At 38.8% G+C, this 25,529-nt stretch overlaps 1 protein-coding gene across 3 annotated transcripts in view; it reads right to left on the reverse strand.

Moving 5' to 3' along the window:
* Window positions 1-25,529, reverse strand: part of SOHLH2 (spermatogenesis and oogenesis specific basic helix-loop-helix 2) — a 60,704-nt gene that overhangs the window by 20,449 nt on the left and 14,726 nt on the right. For 2 of the 3 annotated variants that reach the window (XM_035302472.3, XM_054256772.2), the window contains exons 2-5: window positions 10,770-10,984; window positions 2,788-2,849; window positions 2,602-2,706; window positions 760-859 (exon numbers count right to left, since the gene is read on the reverse strand). In XM_035302472.3, coding sequence (XP_035158363.1) covers window positions 760-859; window positions 2,602-2,706; window positions 2,788-2,849; window positions 10,770-10,984 — 482 coding nt within the window. Of the gene's footprint in view, window positions 1-759; window positions 860-2,601; window positions 2,707-2,787; window positions 2,850-10,769; window positions 10,985-23,022; window positions 23,168-25,529 lie in introns of those variants that run through there. The other variant, XM_035302471.3, reaches the window with a different exon arrangement.

Raw genomic sequence — 25,529 nt, forward strand, 5'->3', positions numbered from 1 at the left:
TATCCCTAGGCTGTACTTAAAACCTCCTTGGAAATCAGCTTAAAGTGAAGGGAAGAAACTCATTAAAATTCAATTTTATAAGAATACTCGCATTGGAAGAGTCTGATCCCCAGTTCAACTGTCTACCCAAAGCAGGTTTGAATGCCAGTTCTAATATCTCTGTGTGTGTGGCGGGGGGGCGGGCAGACAGACACACACAAGGAGACACAGAGACACACATTAAAACTTGCCTTGTATACCAAAGAAGGCTATTCCAAAAGCTACATGAGGTATGGAAAAGAAACTGAAGCCTTTTTAAAGGATGATTTTCAGTAACTGGGGGTATAGGTTCATGAATTCAAGGAAGATCATAGGAAGAAGCTGAGTGGTAAGTATATAACAAGTGAGACTGTTCCTATCTGTTTAAATATTGGGGTTCCATGTAAAATTTCTGCTTGAGGAATTCACTGTTTTTACAAAGTTTAAATACCACTGTTGCGATTTAACTTTGCTTAGTGATAACACAGACGCTAATACTGATCATATTCCCCAATGATGGGGAACTCACTACCTTACAATTTGACCTGCTCCCCTGTGGTCAACTCTAATTGCTTACGAAGTATTTCCTTTTATTGAGGTGAATACTTCTGCAATGTGTACCCATGGTGCCAACTCAGGATCCTTAAGTACAGCAAACACTGCATCCCTCTTCCACAAAATAGCCACAACCAATAAGTCCTCTAAAAACATTGCTATTATGAAAAGGTACAAGAAACTAACCAGGCAGATAGATCAGTAGGAAAATATCCCAGGTGTTCGCTGTAAGACCTCTGCAGGGGCAATCCAGGTTCTTCTGGCCCAGTAGCATTTTCAATCTTAACTGAAAGTTTTGAGAGGGGGACTCTTTATTTATAAAATTGCTTAAGGAGATGATGCTAATCAAACACACAAGCCCTAATCCTTAATGCGATTGTTGTCTTTTACGCAATAGATTTTACAAAGCAGTACTTTTAAAACTAAAAGCAATTTACAGATTTCTGTGAAGCATAAAACCACCTAGGTTAGAAAGCAAAAACTAAAATACGCTATTGACCCCCATACCTTTAAACCAGATTCTAGTAACTTAGCAACAGGTGTGCTTAAAACACATTCAACTGAGTTTATTTATCAAGTTCCTATTTATAGGTAAATGTCAGGAGACAAAAACCATGCATGAGTCTTCAATAAGCAGCTGCAATGTCAAAATATAGCATCTGAAAATTTTTTTTCCTTTTTTGCAGCTGCTCATCCGTGGAGCAAAGACAAGACAACTGGAAGCTGACGTGGTGATAACCAACAGAAGGACACGGGCGGGTGATGAGCAGCTGCTCTATTTCACTGACAACCAAATAAGAAGAGGTTGCAAAAGCCCTTGGTCACCATGGTTGGCCATTTCCACGAGGAAATGCAAGGACTGGGAGCCACTGGAATGTCACAAACACTCATTCATCTGAATATTTAAAAAGAACGTTAAGAAGTGTTACACTGAATCCCGCATCATCATTCTCACAGGATGATCCAGGAAGTGTCTCTCAGACCCATTTTAAGAAAAAAAAGAAAAAGAAAAAATCTTAATAATTTTATTTTTAAAAATTTTCCCAGCTTTATTAAAGTATAATTAAGAATTTGAGATTGCACATAGTTAAGATGTACAACTTGAGTTGATAATATACAAGTACGTTGTGAAATAATCACCACAATCAAGTTAATTGACATATCCAACATGTCACCTCGTTAACTTTTTTGGCAATGAGAACACATAAGATCTACCCTCTTAGCAAATGTCAAGTAGACAGTACAGTATTGTTAACTACAGCCACACTGTGGGATATTAGAGCCACCGAGTTTGTTCATCTTACATAACCAAAACCTTGTACCATTTGATCAATAATCGTCCCAATTTAACATCATCTTAATTTTAAAAGATTTCTTATCTAGTATCCCAGGCCTAGAAAGACCAAAAATAGTCACAGACCAATAATGATTCCAGTAGAATTTAATTTCCATAATTGGAGTCTGTCCTTTACAAGCCAAATGAAAGTTAATTTAATTAGTTTAAGTGTTTAGATACTGATGATCCGCATAGTACAATAGGCAAAGAGTTTAGAAATGTGAGGTCTAATTGAAGCCTTGACATTAATCCTCTGCATCTAAAATGTAAAACAGAAAGGACAACCACCCTATTAACTTTAAGAAGTAAAATAATTTATATGCGAGTGTTTGGCAAAGTAGAAAGTACAATACAATTGTACATTAGTGCCCTGGCTTTTAGATAGTCACACAATGACACAGCACGGTTAAGTCCATTTTAATGAGTAAGAAATGATGGCAGCTAAGCTACCAAAATAGAAAAAAATAGTGACACAATTCTGCTCCCAACCCCCCACCCAAAACCCTGTGCCTACCGCAGCACGGTATTTGCCAACACACTCTAAACTTCTGAAGATGTTTTTTTTTCTTTCCAGGCAAAGAACATATATTTCTCCCTTTATTTTATTCATGCTTGTTTTTGTCAGATTGCGTAAGCATAGTTTTCAAAGATTTTAATTAGAATTTTCAAACCTTTAGAAATTTTTTACTCACCAGTGTTTGAGAGACATGTATTCCAGTATTTTACCACAATACTCAATTTTTCCATTGTCAGTGGTTCAGTTAAAGTCATATCACCTGCATGTCCTGAAATACAACCTAAGAATCTTTATATTAAATATTGACCTTATGGTTTCTATTTAGAGAAAAAAACAAATACTAAATGTAGCAGGTACATACCTTTAAAATTTTCAGGGATTATAAAAACAAACAGCGAATGTGTGTTTTTCTTTTTGCCAAATCTGAGAGAGGAAAAAAAAAAATGTTAAAATGAAGCAAAATCATTATTCAAAAAAAGGGGATTCAAGAGTTTAACTTACTAGGAACTAACTATAGTGATTTTCTTCATTTCTTTAGAATTTAAAGTAATATCATTAATATGGAAATTTAGTAAAAGTGGCATCTCAAATCATTGAGGAAAAAGATGAATCACTTTTTCTGAAAAAAAAAAAAAAAAAAAAAAAAAAAGCCTAACCCTTATCCAAATTTTTGATCAGATCATCAGTTTACAAAAAATTTCTGGAAGGAAAGAAACATTTTAAAGATGCCATGGGAATGAATAAGCAGAATCTAGAATGGGAGGAATTTTGTAAGACAAATGACTCCTTTTAAAATATATGTATATATTCATATATATATGACTTAGATATATATATTATATTAATATGTAATATATATATATATCTTTAAAGAACAAGACAAAAAAAGAAAGAGAAAAGAGAAAGTTGAATCCTGGTTTTTACAAACTCACAGATTTTTTTTTTTAATTTTTAAATATAGAGACGAGGTTTCATCATGTTGATCAGGCTGGTCTTGAACTCCTCCCAAAGTGCTAGGATTACAGGCGTGAACCACTGCTCCTGGCCAAACCCACAGATTTAAAAAAAATCATATTATAAGATAAGCAGGGATATCTGAATGTTGATGGGATATTTGACAATACTAGAAGTGATTATTAATTTTCAGGTATAATATGATTTTTGTGGTTATTCTTTGAGTCCTCACCTTGGAGAGGTACCAAAGGATTTAGGATGAAATAAAATGGTATTTTCGATTTGTTTTAAAATAATCCACTGGTGGGCAGGGGTGGGAAGGTAGAGAGAGGCAGTATGAGCCAGATGTGGGTAACCGCTGAGGCTACATTATGAGTGCATTATTATACTCTCCGCTTTTATGTCTCGAAATTTTTCAAATAAAACTCTTTCTTAAAGTGGCCTTATAGTTTACTAAAGTCAGTACGGTAAGTCTGGAATTCTGATAACTGAATAAATACTGAGCCTTGGCATTAGACAAAAGAAAATGATTTTCAAGGAGAATGTGACTGTGAAGGAGACTCTAAAGAGAACAGTTTAAAACTACCTAAGAAAAACAAACTATTCTCAAATACTTAAAAACATCGTTTACTGGCATGTGGTTATATATGGTTATTATTTATTCATTAAAACAAGAACCGGGAGCACCCCCACTGTACAACAGTGTTAGGAAGTATACATTCTATATTTCAAATTACATTACATATTAATATGATTTATATATCTGAGTTACACATATTGAGAACCTCTTCTGTGCCAGCTCTGTGCTAGGCTCTGGGGGATATCATGGCAAACAGACAAGGTTCCTGCTCTCACACAGCTAGCAGTCTTAGGGAGGAAAGACATTAAACAAATCACTCTAGATAATTTTGTAGCTGAAAGTGTGTCCAATGCTGGGAATCAAAGCCAAAGGGGCCAATAGGGGCCCACGCCTGGGCAACAACCTGCCTCAGCAGCCTTGGGGGAGGCTTCCAGGCAGACAACACTTGGTGCTGGCTAGACACAAAAAAGGCCAGGGAGAAGGGAAGGGCGGAAAGCAGATGTGCAGCACAGAACATTCTGGGCAAAAGGCACAGCATATGCGGCAGCCCTGGGGTGTTCGAGAACAAGGTGAGTTTGAGAAGGTGCAAGACATCCAGGTCAGCTCTGGCACAGGGCATCTGAGGACAAAAAGCATGAGTGGAGACCAAAGAGTGAGGGAGGGCTGGGCTCTGCTCACAGAAGACTTGTTAGCCCACAGGAAAGCTTTGGGATCCAAGATAAATGGGCAATGGAAGGTTATGAAGCTGAGGAGCAACCAACACAATTATATTTGCATTTCAGAAGGACCACTCTGCCTATGACAGGATGCGCTGGTAAGGGTAACAAGGGTAGACTGGAGAGACCCTTGGCAGTGACCCAGGCAAGAGCTGACGGTAAGGAAAGCAGGCATACTCGCAGATCTTTGGCAAAATTAAATATTTCAGAGTATTGACTAAACTAATTACTTCGGAGTAGCAGGATTATGAAGAAAAGGTGACACCCCATTGAAATCTATTCCGACTTGATTCTGTGCTATGAATTCTGGGGAGTTAAGGCTCAGAATTCATAGCACAGAATCAAGTCTGAATAGATCTCAACAGATCCTTTCTTCTGGGAAGAAAGGAAAGAATGTATGGTTTCTATGAGGAAATGAGAAACTCAGGCAGAAATATACTGTCATCAAAATAGGCATATGCAGGAGGGAGGATAGAGTTTGCCTGGACTACCAAATGTGGAGGTAAGAAAGGCACTTCCTACACTGGTGTGGGTGGCGTGGTGACATGGAGGGAATAGGGATATCAGAATGACACCTGCCAGGATGCCAGCATTTCATATATATATATATGAAAATAAATATATACATTATAGATATTTAGATTTTTTTTTTTGACAGACAGACAGGTAGATACGTAGGTAGGTAGGCTGACTTTTTTTTTTTTGAAACAGGGTCTTGTTTTGTCACCCAGGCTGAAGTGCAGTGGCACGGTCAAGGCTCACGGCAGCCTCAGCCTCCTGTCTCAAGCGATCCTGTACCTCAGCCTTCCAGGTAGCTTGGACTACAGGTGTGTGCCATCACACTCGGCTATTTGTATTTTTAGTAGAGATGGGTTCTCACTATGTGGCTGAGGCTGGTCTCAAACTCCTGGCCTCAGGCAATCTTCCGGCTTCAGCCTCCGAAAGTGCTGAGATTACAGGCAAGAGCCACTGTGGCTAGCCTTGTATATATTTTTTAAGTGATGAGAAAGTGTGGATTATAAGGGGGGTATGGACAACAGAATGAGGAAAGAGAAGTAGAAAGGAAAAATGGACTGAGCAGATGGGACCACTGAAAGAAAATTACTGGGTAGTTTAACTGTTAAAATAAAAAATACTTTATAGTGGATTCAAAAGTAAATTATCATAAGTTAAATACAGTTAAATAATTTTTTAAAAAACAGGTTGTTTGCTTTTAGAAATCTTCCTATGTCCATTTTTGAAAATCTGATATTTCAAAAATTTGGAAATTGATTTTACTGACACAAAAATATGTTAGATTTGGATATATGAATTTATAGGCCCCGATGACTTTCAAATTTCAAGCTTTATATCAGACAGAGGTGGGATTCTTGGACTTTGGTTATTAGCATAGAATCAATAACCAAACACACACTCCCCCCGGCTGTATAGGGACTCCAGCAATCGACAGAGTTCCCAGAATCCAATACTCTGGTCTTAAGCTCAGCTGCTCATTCACATTCCCTACAAATCAATAAGCTAAAAGAGTTCTAGTTTCCAGGATCAACCAGAAAATGGTCTCTTTTTCATGAATGAATATTCCTTGAAACAAAACTAAGCAATGCAAAAACAAAACAAAATAAAAATCACTTTTATCCACACCAACTAATACTACTCCCTGTTCTATATACCAAAATCAAATTGCAGGCTCTGAGACCTTCTCAATTAATGTCTCTTGTGTTTTGCAATTCATTTGGGGACAATTCATTTTCCCTCATGTTTCATGATTGCACTATTGAAATGTTTCCTGAGGCTACACCTCACTTTTGAGAGTGGATACCGGTATTCTTGGTTTTCTTCCTATGCCTGCCTGCAGTGCCCTCTGGAACTGGAACCAGCATCCTCAACCTGCAGCAGCAACCACCTGCTGTCTCGCCCCCATCCCTGGGTCTGTCTGTGGTAGCTGACAAAACAAAGATCATATACAAGTGTGATCTTTGTTTTGTACACTCTGCTGATCAAAGGGTCTCAGAAAAGCCCTGGCCTCTGAAATCCGTCATCTAAGAGAGCCAAAGTGGTGTTGTTATAAGTCCCTATGAAGCCTGCGGAAATTTCTACATTTACTGCTCTTAGAGCCATAGGACTTCAAGGGACAAAAGCCAGTATCATCTTTGGGTTGTGGCCTTTTTGAGTACAGTTATCCATGATTCTGTGCAAGGGATAAATGCAGCCCAACTAGCCTGGTATGACCTATACAGAACTTGTAACAAAGAATGTTCTTTGTTAATTACTTAATTAGGCTCTGATAGTTTATTCTGGCTGATAGTGAAGGCTGGTTTGCCCTGTTCCCACTCGGTTCTCTGCAGAAGAGTTCCTGCTGCAGCATTCACCATGTGACAGGGTGCTAGAAGTTATAGAGTTGCCCTCAGTTCCTACTCACTTCCTCCACCAATTTAGAGGAGAAAGGCTTTAGTAAAGCTACTTAGACGGTTTGCTGTTACTGTGTTTATTGTCAAACATTCAGAGGAGTAGGACATGCAAACTGCCTAATAAGATTTAATGAGTTACACTGTCAAGTCAAGGATGTCTTGGAGACATAAAGGGACAACTTAGATCTCTGTGGCTCACAAGATTGGGTTTTCTTCATGATCAGTTAGCTGGAAAGACAATTGAAACTACCCGGGGGGAGAAATGAAATCAGATTCAAACTTGATTTGTTGGCGGAGCAGATGGAGCCACAGCCTTTCCTTTTGCTAAACTGCTCTGAGCTCATGAGAATCACAGGATCGTAACTGCAGAATCGTTTCATGGAAAAGAAAACCACAACTCCCCATATACTGATGAGTTTAAAACATATTTAAATTTTCTGTACCTGTCTTTGGAAGATAAGTATCAGATGTGTCTGAATTATCAAGGATCTGCCCTTTGAGTATGGCTCAGTTTTGAGAACTTATCTAAGCCAAAAGTAAAATGTCCCTGGAATTCTGGAGTTAAGCATATGAATCCTAAGATGATCTTAAAATATGTCACCACTGGGTAGTGTTTAAGTACATCTGCTCAATAAAAATACACTCTTTCAATACATTTATGAGATGAAAACAAATTAGGCATTACTATTAGGAATGCTAACCTGTAAGTGACATGTACCATAATTCTTGAGCTATTAGTACTGTAAAGTACTGATATTTTATGAATGATTAAAGTCAATCAATCATTAGCACAAAGCCTAAAATGTAGTTTTGTAAGATTAAATTTAAGAATCTTTTAAGGAGGCTGCTTTCATTTTATCTAAAATAAATCTAATATTATGGCTAACAGACAAAACTTCATTCTTATTTGCAATAAAAATCCATAGGACATACATTACAGATATATAGATTTGTGATCATGTGCTCTAACAAGGGAAATATATATGGCCACTTTCATTCTATCATAAACTCCTCATTCATTGACAGGAGATATAAAGCTCCTAGAGAAAGAAGAATAAGGCAAGCAGTTGTACATTATCCTAGACCTACACAGCTTTTGAGCTATTACAAGATAACAACAAAGATCTAAAGAGAAAAATTTAAAATACATCAGAAGAAAAGCAGAGCCAGGCTTTTCATTTTGGTTTAGTCATTAAATACAACCCGAACTCAAAGGGTATAGTGCTTTAGGATAGATGAAGGTTTAAACTCCTTATAAATGGGGCAGTACGTGTACAGGACTCATTACTATAAGAAAAATCATAGGTTGAAAACTGGAAACACTCTCTACAAGGGTTTAAACAATTCAACAAATCATAAACTCATAACAATTCTGAGGGCAGGAAAGAGAACTTCAGGGACATTCATAGTCTCTGAGGACAGCACCATGAAAGCAAAGCTTGCACACACGTGTGCACACGTGCGCACACACACACACACACACACCAAACAACTCTGTCCCTTTTCAGAGAGGAGCAAAAAAGTGAGGAGGCATGGCCTGCCTAGGATGGCACTTCTCCCACTCATCCAGTCACTCACTGGAGCTACAGCAAGACAGATAACACCTGCTAGGAGTCAAGACCTTCGCTGGGTATTGTGAATAGTGCAACAGGGACAAACAAGGAATACAAATCCAGGTATATTCCACAAAGTATTTGTTTTCTTTCAAACAAATGCTTTCTTTTAAGGCAAAATAACAGAACTGCCATTTGTATAGCTATATACTCAGTACCTTCATCTACTTTGTTTTCTCTGCTAAGAAATCTTAAGCTACATTACTCAGGGCAACAGAAGTTGCCAAGGTGAGTATCAGACAAGAAATTCTCTCCTCTAACCTCCTAGGTTTTAACATCTGCAACCAAACATAAAGCTGGTTCTTAAATAGAACTTCATTCTTATCTTGTTCAAAAGGTAGCTCTGACAGTGAGCAAATGCAAAGCTTTACTCCACTGAGGGAGGCATAACTAGGGTCCTAGTCTTGAAATATAGAGACCAGGGTTCTTTCAAAACCATTATCTATGTTTGGTTTACACCCAGCTAGGCAAATACTGAACCTCAGAGGTGAAAAAGAGGTGGCTTCAATACAAAAGTCAATTAATTACAGACTTCTAGAAAGAAAATGAAGGGAAGCGTCGAGTTCTAATCTAGTTTTATAAAATTAGCCTGAGTTTTGTAAAAATGAGCCGTGTGGTCTTAGGCAAGTCACTTCAGCCTCAGATTTCTGATCTGTCAAGTATTGGACAATAAAATCCTGCTCCAACTGCCTCATGTAGTTGCTGTAAAAAATTTTAAAATACGATATAAATGAGATATTATGATGAGTCCTCAGCCAATGAAACTCTATTTTTTTAAGGTCTGTAATAAAATAAGCATATTCTCAGAAGGAGGATAGTTCACAACAGGTTTTAGAAGTGGAATTCACTTTTAGGCAGATAGTTTGCCTGGTGTGTCTAGAGTTCATGTGCCCAATCTAAATATATTGTAAGTGGCAGGGAAGAATCTAACTCTCCCACCACTGGACTCCAATTTTCTAGAGTTGGAGTGGATTAAAAAGAAGCAGAACCTGGCCGGTTGCAGTGGCTCATACCTGTAATCTCAGCACTTTGGGAGGCCCAGGTGGGTGGATCATGAGGTCAGGAGTTCGAGACCAGCCTGACCAACATTGTGAAACCCCATCTCTACTAAAAATACAAAAAGTAGCCTGGTGTGGTGGTGTGCGCCTGAAATCCCAGCTACTCGGGAGGCTGAGGCAGAAGAATCGCTTGAACCTGGAAGGTGGAGGTTTCAGTGAGCCAAGATAGTGTCACTCCAGCCTGGGTGGCAGAGCAAGACTGTCTCAAAAAGAAAGAGAGAAGCAGAACTTGCATGGAGCTACAAGACGAAATGACAACACTGGAGGTGGTAGTTTCTGGACCCAATGATTCCAGAGGACCTCAAGGCTCCAGGAGACACCTCAGGCTGCAGCTGACAGGACAGAGAGCTACGAGTGCTCACTTCCTTTAGTGTCTGCCACTACAGTTAATGAACTCTGAAAAGATGCACCATTTTAATGATACAGTAATCAAAAAAGTGTTACGTGTGGAAATAACGTAAGCATTGCATACTAAATAAATTTCTATGACCAATTGATTCTTACATTCTAATCCATACCTATTAGTTTAAAAGTTAAAATAATTCTCATAATAAAATGCCACAAACCGGAAATAAAAACAACATGTATATAGAATCTCTCCATGAAAATATCCCTGATTTTTTTTTTAGAAATAGCACCTCACTCTGTTGTCCAGGATAGAGCACAGTGACATGATCATAGCTCACTGCAGCCCTCAAACTCCTGAGCAATCCTCCCACCTCAGCCCCCAAGTAACTGGAACTATGGGTGCACGCCACCACACCCAGCAAATTTTTTAAATTTTTTGTAGAGACAGAGGTCTCAGTATGCTGCCCAGGCAGGTCTTGAAATCCTGGGTTAAAGCAATCCTCCTACCTTGGCCTCTCAAAGTGCCAGGGTTACAGGCATGAGCCACTTCCTGGACCCTCAATTTAAAACATAAAATAGAAATATATCATCTTTTTGGGATTTTTATAAAAATGGGTTTTTGAAAAACTATTCTAAAGATACAGGATCAAGGCTTTTGAAGTTTACCTAATTAACTGGATGGCTTCTAGCTCCTCAGCACTTAGTGAAGAAGGCATCTTCAAGAAAATCATACTGAATATCCAATCATCCAAAAGTGCTGCTGCCTCCTTCAGGTCACTGATGGTGATGGCGACTTCTGCTGTGTTTGAAAATAATTTCTGTACCATATCAGCCAGGTAGCCCACAGTGACATCTCCAACTAATAAGACGTCTATTTTTGCCTGAAAGAGAAGGAAGCAGAGGCGTCACATAATTATTACCTAGGCATAGGGAAAATGTCATGCATGAGAGGATAAGACAAATAAAGCTCACAAATAACACCGTGATTGACTCCACATCTAGTCTGACTGGCTAGATGGTCAAATATAAGCAGCTCAAGGACAGGAACTATTAATTTCACATCTTCAGTACCTAGAAGTAGTGGAACAATCTGAAGGTCATGCTTTTTAAAACATTTTGCCTACTGATGCTATTCTACTTCAGTTTTTCTGCAAATTTCTCTCTCATCCTATTAAACAACAAAGTTCTTATGACTCACTTTCCCAAAAGTCTTTCCTGCTGGAAAATCTGTTTATTGCTGAGGATCAAGGTGGTAACTCTCCCACACAATTTATTTTGGTGAAACACGCATTCCAGGAAACAGAGAAGGATCTAAATTCCTAAATCCTAAGAAACACTGAAATAAAGTCCTTTCAGTGAAATATATGTGCTATTCAAACCTCAATATTAGGAAACAAAATGGCTCTTTATTTGCATTTGGAGGTATTTTCAAGTATATTCAATTAGGAAAAAAAAGCATTCCCATCTTCACCTTTTATTTCTCTCTGTTTTATTCTCTACAGCTAATGAACTTGACCCACTGAAAATGCCAAAGAATGGGGACACTTAAATTAATGGAAGTAGAAGACAATAGGAAATGCCAGGCCATAGACACCTATATGAGAAAACAGATTTGGGAGGTGATTAGAGTTGAAGCCAAAAGAGTGAGTGAAAGAGCCGGAAATACTTGCACAAAGAGAAAGGCATCTTGTCAAAGAAGCAACTCTACAGGGCAGGATGCTGGCGCAGATGACCCCCATGGGCTTCCCTCTCTTTTCGGCCTGGTTTCCTGAGGACTGCAGGAAAGAACAGGTGAGGAGCAAGAAACTAGGCAAGATAAAGTAAGCAAAGCTTCTGCACTTCTACCTGCTCACCTAATTTTCTTCCTTCTTTTTATAAAAAAGTCAATCTTCCTTTATCATCTCTCATATCCTAATTCAATCCCTTCTCTAGAAGCAAGTGCTGTCAAGAGCTTGGTATCTATCCTTCCAGACAATTTTTGTGTCAACCATATAAGTACAATACACACCTATATAGCTTTTCATAAATGGGCTGTTACTATTTTTTGAGGTGAGTTGCTTTTTTCATTTAACAATATAGTTCAACAATTCCTCAAACATTCTGATTCACTGGGAACATTCTCATTTTCCAGGCTGTTATAGATTTATTTTCATAAAAACATGTTTTCTGTTATTTTTGGGGATCAGGGGTGAATGTGCTCATCTGTCATCTTGATCCGGTTCCTTATTTTCGATGATGATAATTGACTGAGACATTCTCCTGGTGTTGGGTTTGGATGTTATTTCAGTGCCACAATGAATACCTTTATAAATACATCTTTGTGCAAATAAGCATATATCCTACGATCAAAACTAGGAAATCAGAAAATCAATTTTTACTTGTTTTGCACACTCCAAAGGATACAAAAATTTATATCCCCATAAACAATATATTTCTCATTTCCCCAAACGCTTAATAAGGCTGATTATTCTTAAACCTTTTAAAATGTTTGCCAATATTGTGAGCAAAAACCTTTATCCTTTTTATCGGCATTTTTTGAACGAATGGAGTAACTTTTCATTTTAGTGGCAATCTGCATCTGATTATCGTGTATTTATTATGCGTGCCCATTTACTCCCTTTGTTCACCTTCCTGTTTACGATTTGTATTTTTCTTATTGCATTGTGGGAGTTTATATAGACTGGATATTAGTCAACTACTTTTTTTTTCCAGTCTGTCACTCTGCCTTCAATTCTGATGCTAAGGTCTCTTGTCACTAGTAAGTATTTAATATTTAGTGACACAGCTATTGTTTCTTTCATGGCTTTGGTGAATTTTATCTTGTTTTCAAAGCCATCTCTATTTATGTTAAAATATGCTTTGGTAGAGTGTTCTAATACTTTTAAGGGTTTATTTTTGCATTTAGCTTTTTATCCTAGCTGGAGCTTATGTGGCAATTAATATGAGGTAGGTATCTGCTTTCATTTTTTTGAAAATGCAGAACTAATTGACCTAACAGGATTACTGAACAGACTAACCTTCTCTCAGTGTTTTCATAAGAGAAGTTTTCACAGTGCCAGGTAGGGGTGTGTCTTGGTGTGTGTTTCTGTGTGTATATGTGTGTGTTTCTGGACTTCATTCTGATCCACTGATCTATTTGCCTATTCCTGGTTAATACCACACTGCTTAATTACTAGCTCTTTACAGTGTGTTTTGATATAGAGCATATGGTTCCTTCCTTGTTATTTTTCTATTTGGTTATTAGATATTTTCCAACAATTTCTCTTCCAACAGAAATTGGAATCAGTTTGTCAAGGAACCTTGTTAAAGTTTTAATTACGGTTGCCTCTATTTTAACAGTTAATTAGAAAGTATCGTTGCTATATTAAATCTCTGTATTTAGGAGGGATGTGTCTCAGAGAATTTGGGTCTTCTATTATGTTCTTCGGTTTTATGGACTTTCATAGCAATTTTGTATGTGTCCTGGTAAATGTATTCCCAGATATTGCAACATTTGGGGGTCACTGCGAAGGGGATCTCTTTTCTTACTCACTACATTTTCTGACTGATTACAGCTGACATATAGAAGTGCTATTGATTTCTGTATGAAGGAACTTGCTTCAAATAATGCATTTTATAGTACTCTCTGTTCAGTTCTAATACATTTCCGTTGATTCTTCTCAATTTCCTAGGTAGGCAATCATACTACCTTCAAAAAATGATGCTTTTGTCTGTTTCCAGAATGTACGCATTGGCTAGAACATCCAAAACAAGTGTGAATAGCAGGAGTGATAGGAGACATTCTTGTCTTGTTTCTGACTTTACTTGGAGTATTGCAAATGTTTTTACTACTAAATATGATACTGAAGATTTCTGATCAATATCCTTTATCAGTTAAAAAAGTTTCTATTTGGAAGCTAAGAATTTTACATCAGAAAAGGGTGTCGATATTTATTAAATGCTTTTTCAGTATATTATTTTTTATTCTTTGATCTCTTAGGTAGTGAATTCCATTAATAGATTTCCTAATGTCAAACCATTATGGCATTGCTGGGATAAACCTATTCATAATGTGTAATTATACATTTATATAAAATCTTTCACCTTCAGATTTTTGCGATAAACCTATTCATAATGTGTAATAAATTCAATTCTTTCACCTTTAGATTTTTGTATCTGTGGTCATAAGTGAATATCAATATAATTTTGTTTTGTTGTCTTATTTCATTTGGGTATCTGGGTTTTGCCAGCTTTGAAGAATAAAGTATTGAGCTATAGTCTTGAATAGTTTATAAAACACAGAAATTATCTGCATCTTGAGTTTTGGTAAAACATGTCTAGAAAATCAGGTTCTGAAGAAATTTATGGAGGTGGATCTTATACTTCGTTTTATAGTTCCTTATTGATGAATGGCAAATTGAAATTTCCTACCTTCTCTTAAATGAATTTTGTTCATGTACATTTTTACAAATCCATTTCATATGGATTTATGTTTAATGTTTTAATTTTAAAATATATATAATATCTATTATTGATGTTGAGTTCATTTTGCTTCCTACCTATAAATAAGTTTTTCTTTTTCTGGTAATGCTTTATTGTGAATATAGAACTGTGTGGGCCACTGCATTAGCCACATATGGCAATTTAAATTTGAACTTATATTAATTAAAATTAAATAAAATTTGAAATTTGGTTCAGTTGCACTAGCCATATTTCACATGCTCAGCATCCTCATGTGGTGAGTGTGGATTAACAGGCTTAACGACACATTTTCATCACTGTGGAAAGTTTGACTGGGCAGCATAGTGAGGATCTACATTTTCCTCCTAGTGGAATTTCGTTGTACACCACGAATTTTTATATATAGTGAGTTCATGTTCATTCGTTGTTAGTTTATCATTTCAGTTGATATTTCCATTTTAATCTAAGACTTTTATTAAATACCTCTACAAAGATACTTTTAATTTTCAAGGGGATAGTGTGGTTTTTTGTGTGTGGGTATTTGTTAGTTGCTCATTTCTTATTTCAGTGCATTGTCAACAATGAATGTGTCTTGAATGACGTCTACATTGTAAAATGTGTTGACATTTTCTTCATAGCCTAATACACAGTCAGTTTTTGTTAATCGCCCATGGGTTCTTGAAAACAATGTCTATTTTCTGTTGTGCATAGAGCTCTAGCTATATGTTTTAAAGCAAACTTGTTAATTCTTTCTTTGCATCTATTAGGTCTACTTGATCTTTCAGTTTATGAAAGAGGAGTATCAAAATCTCCTTAATTATGCTTTTGTCAATCCATCAATTTCTCTAACCATAGGTTATAATTATGGGCTAAGTACATAAAGGTTCATGATAATGATATTTGTATAAATATATAACTATAATATCTAACAATATATGTTATCTGTTTATATAGTATATTAAAGAATGTGTACAGATAGATAGATAGATAGATGATTCTATGGAGAGAACAGTACTATATGAAATATACCTCCTTGCCCTTTAATGCTTTTCGCCTCAAATTTTATTTTTGACATACAGCTCTTAGTTCTTCATAACCCCTTATTTTGAACTCTTCTATACCATCTTGATTTTCTCTGACGTTTACAAATAGCTTTTAATTGAATTTATACAGTTTACAATCTGACCTTTCAATTTTTAATTTATAAATTTGAATAATTAGTTACATTACTGACATTAACTAGTGCACATTAACTAACTTCATTAATGCAATATAATGAATTAGCTAATGTTAATTAATTGTGAACATTTACAGTTGAATGTGAAATGACCTTATTCCCTTTCATTTGTTATTTCAGGCTTCCTATTTACTGTAATTTTTTCTTTTTTCCCGTAGCCACTCCTAGGCTGATCAAATTTTCATTTTTCCATCCTGTTGCTCCTATAATATTTTGAGAGTGAAATCCCTAATTTCTATTCCTTAAGTGCTTAATTATCTTTTTATTTAGAATTAATTTTAGATTTACAGAAGAGTTGCAGAGAGGGCATGGTGAGTTCTCATAAACACCTGACTCAGCTTCCTCAAATATTAACATCTTACAACCACAGTATGTTTATAAAAACCAAGAAATTGTGGGGGTTTTAACCACAAGAAAGAAAACCTTAAGAAATTAATATTAGCATAATACCATTAGCTAAAATACAGACTTTATTTGAATTCCACCAATTTTTCCACTAACAGCCTTTTTCTACCCCAGGATCCCATCTGGGTAACAGGCTGCACTTGGTCCTCATGTCTCCTCGTTTCTTCTAACATGCAACAGCTTCTCAGTTTTCTTCTGGCTTTGGAGGAGTGCTGGTCAGACATTTTGTAGAATGTCCCACTATTGGATTTGTCTGGCATTTTCTCATAATTAGACTGGGACTATAGATTTTGGGTAGAACATCATAGACACAAGTGCCCCCTTCTTATGTTGTCATGTATCAATGGGAGATGGCCAGAGACGTTCACCCTGGTTGCTGGGTTAAGATGGTATCTGCAAAGTTTCTCCATTGTCAAGTCACTTGTTTTTTCCTTTCCACACTCTTGTTTTCAGAAGGGAGTCACTAAGTCCAGCCACACTCAATGGAAGGGGACTGAAGTACCACCTCTTGAAGGGAGAAATATCAAACAATTGTGGATGTATGTTCAGACCATCATCTTAATTAATAAATATGTTGGGGAAGATGGTTTGAGTCTTTGCAAATCCTCCCATTTCTCCGTAAAGTTATGCCCTGTGTTCCTGCCCTTCATTCGTGGAGCTTGTCTGCAACAACTATTACTGTGACATTCCATTGGTGATTTTCTATTTCCTTCCATCTACATCTATGATTTGGAAATCTCATGTGAGGAAGATATATCCCCTCTACCTCATTTACTTATTTAGTCAAGTATTTATTTAAATCAGTAAGGACTTTTGGATATTCATTTTATTCTTTGGGTTACAATCCAATACTAACATTTGTTTTGTTACTCAAATTATTCCACTTTGGCCACTGAAATCTCAGAAATAATTTTTAGTAAGTGTACAGAGCCATTTTCAATTAAGATATAGAGTTAATCTAAATCTACAGCCTCTCTCTAAACAAGGCAGCATCCTTAACATGTCTCCCTCCACCCCATGCACTTCTCATGCTATGACCATCTGGAATTTTAGTTTCAATCATTATTCAATATTAACTTTTTAACATTTATACTTAATTCTTTGTTTCTCTGATTTTTACAGTTTCTTGTTTCTCATATTTGCTTCTTTCTTGGATTCATTTTATTGAACTGCAGTACAGGCTCAGAAAATTCTTTTAAAGACTATCTGATAGCATCAGAGTCCTAATATGTCTGAAAACATCTTCACTGTGCTCTCACAATTCAGTGCAAGTTTCACCCAGCAAACACTTCTAAGGTCAAAATCACTTTCCTCTGGAATCCAGAGTTGCTAATGAAAAGAATAAGCTGCTTCGTTCTTCTTTGGATGCTCTTCTCTCTTCCCTCTGGGTTCTGATAGTTTCTAGGTTGTGTTTAAGCATATACTTTATTCATCCTAATTGGCCGCAGTGGATCTTTAGCTCTGAAATTTTTATTATTTCTTTATTTCCTCCTTTCTGTTTTCTTTGTCTCTCTTTGTAAATCTTCTGTGAGAGGCTGGCTGTCTTAGAGTGATCCTACATGCCTCAAATTCTTTCTCAGAAATGTCCTCATTTTCCAGATCACTGGCTTAGTCTTCAGTCCTTCTAAGGTTTTTTTTTTTTTCCAATTTCAATCCATTTAATGTAAATTGCTAATTTCTAAGATATTTTTAGTAATTTTTCATAACCTAATATTTTTTAGGATGTAATATTCTCTCTACAAATACAAATTCAAATTTTAAGAATTTTTTTTTCTATTCCTTTATGTCCTAGTCCATTGGAGCTGCTATGACAAAAGACCATAAACTGGGTACCTTATGAACAACAGAAATTTATTTCTCAGCTCGGAGGTTGGGAAGTCCAAGACCACAGTACTGGCAGATTAAGTGTCTGGTGATGGCACAATTTCTGGCTTATACATGGCAATTTCTCTGTGTCCTCACATGGTAGAGAAGCAAGGGTTCTTGGGACTCTTTTATAAGGCACTAATCCCATTCATGAGGACTCCTCCCTTATGACCTCCCAAAGATCCTACCTAATGCCATCACCTTAGCAGTTAAGATTTCAACATATAAATTTGGTAGATGGCACAAACATTCAGACTATAGAACCTTAAAAATCTGTCTTTTTAATTTTCCTATCTGTGCATCTGTCTCGTTCTGCTAATGTCTGGCAAGCCTTGGTTTCCAAACATAAATATGAGTCAAGAACTAAGTGGATATGAACAGGCAGTTTCTCTTGCATTTGCAGTGGTGTTTCCCCAGTGGGGGCCTCCTTTAATGAGACAACTGACTTTGGGTTTGGTGTGAGCAGAGTGAGCGAATGCAAATGCTGGAGAACGGAGAGGTTGGCGCCAGCTAATTGTCAAATCAAGGTAGGCTTTACTCTGAAGACCAAGCATGTTAGTTTATTTCCCTCCTGGGAAGAACTACCTTTCCTTTCCTTTTTCAATTACAGAAGTCTGGAAATTACCCACACCAAGAGTCATCATCCCATATACAGTTCATTTTCTTTAGAGAAAACTTCCTGGGCTTTGTTCTTAAGTTAAAAGCATCGTTGCTCCTGTGGTAGCAGGATTGAGAGGGGAGAGTCCACGGGGTAAATCAAGGGGGCCCACCTGGCCCTGGGTGTTCTGCATCCAGCTAATTCACACCAGGTGAGCACCCTTTGGGCTATTCATCTTTGTTTCTGTCAACACTGAGTCTGGACTATCACTAAAATTGTTTTATCACTGCATTTCTTCTCTTTATGTCTTGTAAGCTGTGGTTTTTCTACTTTTGTTTTAGTTGCAATTTGGACCCCATCTGCTTTCTAAATGTCACATTTTTCTGTGGGTTTTTTTTTCATTGTTTAGAGAGGAATTGCTTTGTTCAAACCAAGATCCCATTAAGAACTATGCATTGTATTTGTTTGTTCCATGATATTTACTTGTAGGAATCATCACATTTTGAAAACATCTCCTGCTATGGAGTTTGAGGTAGAGAGGGCGGTGGACCTGTGTGCTCATTTCACCATCATGAGCCAATCTCCTTCACCTGTGCTATCCTACTCTAAACAGAATACAAATTTAAACTCCTTAGCGTGGTGTTTCATAGCCTGCTACCAACCTACTTTACCAACCTTATTTCCTTCTACCTCCCGCAATAGTCTATGTTCCAAGAAGACAGCTTAACACTTTTAAATACGCTTTGAAATATGGAATTTCTATAGTAGAGAGTGTTGGGGCCCCACTAGTTGTTTCCTTTGCCTTTTAGAAACACTCATTTCCAGCCGCACTTTAGGAGCAGTACGGGAGGCTAAGCCTCTGTGATGTCTCTAAGTGCAGACAGTTTTCGAATCTCCACTGTAGCACATGATTTCTTCTATATAAATATATTCTTTGTGAATGCAAAGCCAAACAATGAAACAATCATTAACAAGTGATCATAACAGGAGCAATTCTAGTTTTGTTTTTTAATTAACCTGATTAATTGAAGTGAATATGAATGCCCCAAAATAACCCATCTAGTACAATTAGGGTGGATGACCATATAATTGATCTTCCAAACTGAGGCGTTTTTGAGAACGAAAGGAGGTGCTATTAATAACCACGCCACAATAACACATATAAACTAGGGTGTCCTGGGATATAGTTTGTAAAACTTCCTATTAGTAAAGTTTATTTTTTCTTTTAAATATTCTGCCACTTTATGTATCTGTGTAAATAGGCTTGACATTTATTCTCTCCATAGATATTTATGGAGCCCTTACTATAGGGCAGACAAAGGGCTGGGTCTAGGAACACACGGTAAACAGACAAGGTCCTTACCCTCATGGGGCTTACATTCTAAGAGCCCTTTTCTCTGCTGATAAGAAAGCATGGCATTTGATCCTTGGAATGCAGGAAGACTAGAGTATGACCAGTTCTACTCAAGGCTATTACTAATTCTTTTTCAACAGCTTGATGCAGTGGGAAGGGAGCAAAGCCATTTGAGACCGACCAGAATCTGTCACTTAGTTCAACTATTTACCAGTGGCTTTGCATAAGACACTTAAGTGATGCTCCTCTGGAGGATCAAAATACTTACATTGCAAGATTGCTATGAGAAGTGTTTGTATAGTGCACTGCAGGTGGTAGTTACCGCCATGCTTTCTCAAGTAATACAGAACCCGAGCACAAAGAACACGGAAAGCATCAAGTCAACCTAGCAAGGCAGGGGTTAGGGAGAGGGAAAACTGTGGCCTGCTGGGCACTGACGGTAACTCTCAATCGAATTGATCTCTGCACTGTTTGAATCACATTGCTCAGGAAACAGGACCTCCTGCAGAGCATAAGTTTTAGAATAACAGAAATCAGCTGCCTAGCTTGAGTCTTTTCCCTACCTAGCACAGGGCATTCTGACTGCACTATTACCCTCAGAGGCTCCGTTCCCAATGTCCCCAGAATCTCTCAGCCTTTTGGAAAAAAAAAAAAAAAAACGTCAAGAAAGACTTATGAAGGGCAGAACACAGGTACTGGGAAGTAGGGAGAAATCTGAGGGTAGGTAGGAACACAGTCTGGAAAGGGATGAGGAGAAGCAAGCACCACTAACCCACCATTCTGTGTAGGAGTCTGAAGTTTCTGCATAGTGTCTTGCATCATGGCACAGAGGGGGTATGACATAAAGAAGCTCTGGAAAGAACTGATTTGCTCTCTTGCCAAATGCTTCTTTCCCTGCCTTACAAAATCAGTGCCATAGCACGCTTGGAATGTTAACAGACAAATCAGAACACTGTTCAAGTCCACTATCCCAATTCTAGTTAACTCAAATTAACGGAATACTTTATAATCAACATAAATCTGAATATTTAGTTAAAATATCTTGTTGACAATGTAATATCAACACAGGCAATGAAAAAGATTTATTGATGAAAAAGGATTGTTTCTAGTATATTCTGCTTGGAAAACGGCCTGTTAGTACATCTAAGATTTTCACCTGTGGGCACTATAATTTGAAGCAATGCTAGATTTCATTTGATGAAATTTCTTTTTCTGTTTGAATTGCTTACTATACCTTTTTAAACAAAAATAACAAGTATTCATTGGGAAATATTGAAAAATTCAAAAAAGAAACGTATCTCTAATTCCACCACTCAAGGGTAAGGCCTATTAACACCTTAGTACATATCCTTTAAGTGTGGGCAGTTTTAATGACACAACATCATTGTCACCAACACACTTTATCCACGCTGTTTCATTTCTGTGATCACAGTAACACGCAGGGCACTCCAGTCTCTACAATTTTTAAAACACTGGATTTCCATTTGCAATCTGTGGCAGGCTAAACCCTTAATTAGTAACAGCAGGTGCTGAAGTGCTTAAAGCAAATCACTCCTACATTTTAGTGAGTTGTTATTTATGTCACTCTTATCACCAGGAGCAGCGTAGCCCACAATCAGCAGCAGCTGCAGGGCTGAGGCTCTCAGGAGGCAATTGTGGGCCTTCAGTTTCCCCAGGAGTCAGGGGATTTAAACAGCTCTATCTGGAGAAACTGGGCAACTCGCTCTTCTCACAAAGGCACACAAAGAAATCAGTTGGGGCTCCACACTCTCTTAAGGGGAGGAAATCACAATCATTTATGTTCTACTAGATAATCAGGTATTTCATTCAGAATTCGTTTTGTGCAGCTTTGCCTAATCCGGCATCATAAAATACTATTTTTCCTTAGAGTTTAAGTAGGTTCCTCCATCTTGAAAAATTAAGAAAACCTGTTAAACGAGTCTACTTCAAAGTGATCATAATTCCATTTCAAAAAGCTTGCTCTTAGGGGAGAAATTATTTGCAGAGCATTCTAAGAGGTAAAAAGACTAAACTCAGCACAAAAGGTTGCCCTCTCCTATTTATCAAGACGTGGAAAATACTAAGATGAAAGCCCCCTGCCCCAGCTGGTCTCGCCTATGCTTTCTTCCCAGTGGCGTAATCATCACCTTTCACTTTTATCGAAAACAGTTACAAAAGTGATTTTGTGCTTTGCTAAAGGGGCTGAAAAATAAAGTGCTTTCAAGAGAGGTCAGTGGGCCTTTGATTTCCATGGAGGTGGCGGATGGTGCAGAGCAGGTCCCCGTCCCATCACGGTTTTGGTTCCACACAAAGCTGCCTGTTTGGGTGGAAGCTCCACGAAGGACGCTTTGGGACGCCACGCCAGTGTGCAAACTGAAAATAAGCATGCCCAACTGTGCAGAGGGCAATGCAGGAAGACAGCGCGCCTAAAGAAACTTTTATATTAAAAATAAAAATCATTCACATTTTTGACCAGCCACCAGCCCCAGCGTGCCTACTAAATTGTGTTCTAGGTAGCCAATGCTACAAGTGGACTTCTGCTCGAAAAATAAACTGGGCAAACGTCAAGGACTAAGACGTTTTTAAGTTGGAGAATTCACATTTATTGAGTAATTGATGTGATATAATCTGGAATTTTTGGATTCCAGATAAGTTTCACTCTGAACATTTCATTTAAATTTCATTTACACTGGGTTTTCTGTATAACACGACTCAGTCCTATTTCTTCTATGGCCTCCTCTCCTGAGATAAATCAGCCCCGTCCTCCCCGACTTCAGGCCCTAAAAGCCGGGTGGCACCCGGGGCCACCCTCGGAAGCCGAGTCCTCGCTTCCCCAGCTCGGAGTGCACGAGGAGGGCGAACTCATGCCCTGGAAGGGGCCCTTCCTGCTACCCGCTCCTTGCGGTACCCCCAGAATGAGAGCTTCCCGGGCTGGGCTTTGAGGGCCGAGGGGGCCACCAGCCCGGAGCCTGCTCGCGAGGTAATAAACGCAGCTGCCTCCCCTTCCTCCGCCTCTTACCTGGCCCGAGATCCGGCCGTGCTCCTGGCAGATAATTGAAGCAGCCATGGCCGCCTACCACGTGCTGGGTCCGGTGGCAGCCTCCCAGCAGGAGGAGCTCCACAGCCGCTGCGTGCCGCCGCAGTAATGGCTCCTGGCTGCAGCTGAGGGCGAGCACGCCCCGGGCGCCCTTAAAGTGGCCGTGCCACTGGGTCTGGCGCCTGGGGGAGGAGCAGGCTGCTCTAAGGGGTCCCCGCGGAACCCCGGCCGGGGCCTGCTCTCGGGGACTGCTCAAGTTGTCCTGGGACCCTTAGGAGACCGCGTCATTAGCAGCCTGAGAACCCCAAGTTCCCTTCCCAGGGCAGCTCTCACGACACCAAGCACCACGTAGTCACTCCCATTGCGCCGCCTGGGGATGAGGAGGCAAGACGTCACCTCAGGATGGACTAACAATTTTATGAAGTCATTTCTTATGGCCAGTCTTTCCAGTTTAAATGTTAGGAATTAGTAAACACTTGGGTTTGTTTTGCTACTTTCTAAACAAACATATGCAGAGGATAGGGAAGGCGAATACTTTTACAGTGCTTTCTTTTCAAGCCACTAAGAAATTTAAAATGTTAAGCCGGGCATGGTGGCTCGCGCCAATAATCCTGGCACTTTGGGAGGCCGAGGTGGGCGGATCACTTGAGCTCAAGAGTTCAAGACCAGCCTGGCCAACAAGGCAAAATCCCGTCTCCACTAAAAATACAAAAATTAGCCCGCGCCTGTAATCCCAGCTACTTGGGAGGCTGAGGCAGGAGAATCGCTTGAACCCGGAAGGCAAAGTTGCAGTGCGCTGAGGTCGCGCCACTGCTCTCCAGCCTGGGCGACAGAGTGAGATTCCGTCTCTAAATAAATAAAACTTCATTTTTGTGCTGTGGTTTAACAAATACTGTCCCTGTTTTCTCAACGGAGGCTGAAGCAATAAAATTTTCTTGTGGCTGCTGCTGCTATGTAAACCCCTCTACTCAAGCTTCACTGGACATTTTACTGAGACTTGTTGAGTGCCAGGACCCGTGGAGGATCTTTCCTCGGGTCTGTCTTGACTAATGTACCATGATTTTCCCATTGCTATAAGTATGGTGGTTACTGTGGATGAGTGCAGACTCTAGATCTCACTAGAGCATATAACACAGAGGAGCTCTACCGGAACCATTGCTGCAGGCGGTCCCTGGGCAAGTCTCCTGGTTCCTGAGCAGCTGGTGCTGTGTCTTCGGGGCCCGATTTAGATCCTGAGAACCTGCAAAAATACTGCTATGGTTCTCTACAATTCTGATGGGAAGAAAAGGTGCAGATAAACTTCTCATGGGATCATTCTGCATTACTTTTGGAAGTGTACACGTCTTAATAGAGTGTAATAAATTTCGCTTCTATTGCTTTTCCAGTTAATCAGGAACTGACAGTGTCCATATCAATGTCTGTGAGGGAAGTGGTTTAATCACCAATATAAGCCAAAGGTGAAGTCCTGCCCAGACATTGGTGTAGGGTGTGAAATGAGGCAGCTTTGAGCATTTTGCCCTGAACAGGCAAACACCAGATTTCCATTGCTCCAGAGGTCTAGACAAGCAAATCTGATGCTAATAATGAAAAGGCAATGTTGAAACGGAAACGGACTCATTGCTTTTAAGTAAAAAAATGCCCCTAAGATTATGTGAGAGGAAGTCATCACTACTGTGTTAAAGGAAGAAAAAAGAAAAATAACAAACGACTCTTGTATCTAGAATATGAGTCCAAGCTTCATAAGAATTAAAAGTTAGATATTTTTGTTTCCAAGCTAAAATAAAATAAAATAAAATAAAAAGGCCCGGGGTAGTGGTGTAGTAGTGGCTTATGTCCATAATTCCAGCACTTTGGGAGGCCAAGGTGAGATCACTTGAAGCCAATAGCTCCTGAGAGACACAGGGAGACCCCAGTCTCTACAAAAACTAAGAAAAGTAGCCTGGTGTCGTGGCACACAGTGGTGGCTACTTCGGAGGCTAAGGTGGAAGGATTGCTTGAGCTTGGGCGTTTGAGGCTGCAGTGAGCTGTGACTGCCCCACTGCTCTCCAGGCTGGACAACAGCGGCAGACCCTGTCTCACAAAACAAACAAACAAAAAACTTGCTTTGTAAATGAACAGACATCCACTCTAAAACAATGTCTCTTCCTCGGGAAGATTTCGCCCTCCAAGGGACATTTGGCAGTGTCTGAAGACATTTTTCATTGTCATCACAGGTAGTGCACTGGCTTCTAGCCAGTAGAGTTCAGGGATGGGCTAAACACCCTACAATGCCCAGGACAGCGCTCTACAATAGAGACTTACTGGTCCAAAATGAGGTGGAGAAACTCTGCTATTAATATAAACCCTCCAAATTATAGAGTGTAAACCATTTAATTTTGCTGCCATCTTTCACATTCTTGAATCTTGTGTAGTGGAAAGGAAAAGATGGGGTCTGGAGGAAAGGAAAAAATACTACACGCACCAAAAGGCAAGCTCAGTATTTCAGAGCT

This window comes from Callithrix jacchus, chromosome 5 (assembly GCF_049354715.1).
Source record: "Callithrix jacchus isolate 240 chromosome 5, calJac240_pri, whole genome shotgun sequence".
NCBI lineage: Eukaryota > Metazoa > Chordata > Mammalia > Primates > Cebidae > Callithrix > Callithrix jacchus.